General features: G+C 44.1%; 1 protein-coding gene across 1 annotated transcript in view; it reads left to right on the top strand.

Annotated features, from left to right (window-relative positions):
- Positions 1-1,007: 1,007 nt before the first annotated feature.
- Positions 1,008-1,899, top strand: part of DDX46 (DEAD-box helicase 46) — a gene marked incomplete at its 3' end in the record, with an annotated part of 20,186 nt that continues 19,294 nt past the window's right edge. The window contains 1 exon segment of the mRNA XM_029085604.1: positions 1,008-1,032. Within this exon segment, the coding sequence (XP_028941437.1) occupies positions 1,008-1,032 (25 nt within the window).

The following is a 1,899-nucleotide window of genomic DNA, read 5'->3' as shown; positions in this document are numbered from 1 at the left end:
AGGGGAAGGGGTCCCTGCTGAGGCAGGGGGGTTGGAACTTGGATGAGCTTGGGGGTCCCTCCAACCCAAACCATTCTGTGATTCTCTCAGGCCTTAAACCAGCTCCATAATTTGCAGATGGCTTCTATCACTGTCTCCTGGTTGAATGGAACCATCAGAATTTAACACTAGAACTGTAACAGGAAGGTCCCCACTGCAGTGATCCCTCACTGTAACAGTTTCCTAGGTCTGTAACTGAGAGTTATACTGGGAGAGGTGGATGAGTTGAAATTTTAACAACCAGCTCATGTTCAGATCAGTGCTTCAGTGAAGAGCTGGGTGCTCCCATCGCCGTGTCTAAATGAGTTTCAAACTCACTAGGGCAGCAGTTGTTGTTGACAGCTCATGGTTGAGAGACTCAGGCTGTGAAATCTGGGCACTGAACCCCAAATTGCTGACACTCAGCCCAGCAGAACTCCCTGGCTTATCACAGTGCAGCTTCTCTTCTGATAATGACAAGTGGTTTTGGCTTTGGGCTAAAAAATCATGTAAAAAGTGGGTTTAAACTTGTATTAATTTTTCTATTTTAATATCTACAAGAAGTTGTAAAAGTGAAGAGATGGTGAGAGCGAGTGGTGGGTGAGGTGGGCTGGGCTGCATGTGCTGGAGTCGATGTACAGAGAGATTCATCAGAGCAGGGTTTTTGAAACCTGAAATCTTATACTCAAGCTTTATTGCACAGTGTAGAGGAACAAATTTAAAAGATCAAAACTAAACCAAGCTAAAATACTAGAAAGGAGGGAAGTGTGGAGTGGATCCTGTGGCATTTTGTGACAGGGATGGAAGAGAAATTAGAGATCTCTAACGCTGATGGATGTTCTGTGCATTCAGTTTTACTGCTGATAGGCAGACATCATGCTGCTCCTGTACTGATTCCAAAGGTACACAGTGCCTAAACATACCAATGTGCTGAAATAAACGACATTATTTTTAGTGCTGGTGCTGTTGTAACACAACCCTGTGTGACAATGACGGAAGGGAAAGAAGAAGGAGGTGAGAGGATTGAGGTCTTGCCTGCTCTACTCCTTCCTGCTTCCCAAGCCTGGTCAGGAGAAAGGGGCCTGTGGGTCCTGGGCGACAGGAGAGTGAACAAGGGAATTATCCTGCTGTGGTGACTGCAAATCAGGAGTTGGAGGCAGAGGAGATGGTCACAGTCGAGGTCCCTCTGTGACTTGTACACTCAGCTGAAGAGTTTCCTAGAGAATTCCCAGCCCTGCTCTCTCCCACAGTGTGGTTGGGATAAGGGAGCATTAATGAGGGGAGAAAAAGAGACTCCCAACTCCATCACACACCCCTCCAGTCTTGATAACTCCTTAAAGCTTCTGTTGTGGTGTTTTTTGATGTCATAAAGGGAATTCCTTTGGATGTCAGCATCATAAAGGCATTGACCATGGCTCTGTCACCTGTGCTCGGGATTTGCTGTTTCTTTACTTGCAGTTTGATATCTTTTTTGACAGCAGAGCTATAATGTACCCAGCCTGCCTAGATAAAAATTATATATTGTATAAAAAGCAACAAAGAACAGTTTTATTTGTTCGACAAATTTTGAGATAGCTTTAAAGAGTCTTAATCTTTTCCTGTGTATAATGGAAATCAGCAGATTTCTACAAATCTAATTGTTCTTGATGTCCTAGTGTTCTCGTGATGTGCTTGTGGCAGTGTTCTAAAACCAGAACAAAAATATGACCAAGCAATCCCTCTAATTTCAGCATCGTTAGGAGTACATAGTACACATAATACATATATTAATCATAGAATCACAGAATCATAGAATGGTTTGGGTTGGAAGGGACCTTAAAGCTCATCCAGTTCCAACCCCCCTGCCATCAGCAGGGACACCTTCCACTAGAGCAGGTTGCT

This window comes from Antrostomus carolinensis, unplaced genomic scaffold (genome assembly GCF_000700745.2).
Source record: "Antrostomus carolinensis isolate BGI_N321 unplaced genomic scaffold, ASM70074v2 scaffold49316, whole genome shotgun sequence".
Classification (NCBI taxonomy): Eukaryota; Metazoa; Chordata; class Aves; order Caprimulgiformes; family Caprimulgidae; genus Antrostomus; species Antrostomus carolinensis.
The sequence above is the reverse complement of the archived record's forward strand: the minus strand, read 5'-3'. Positions and strand labels throughout refer to the sequence as shown.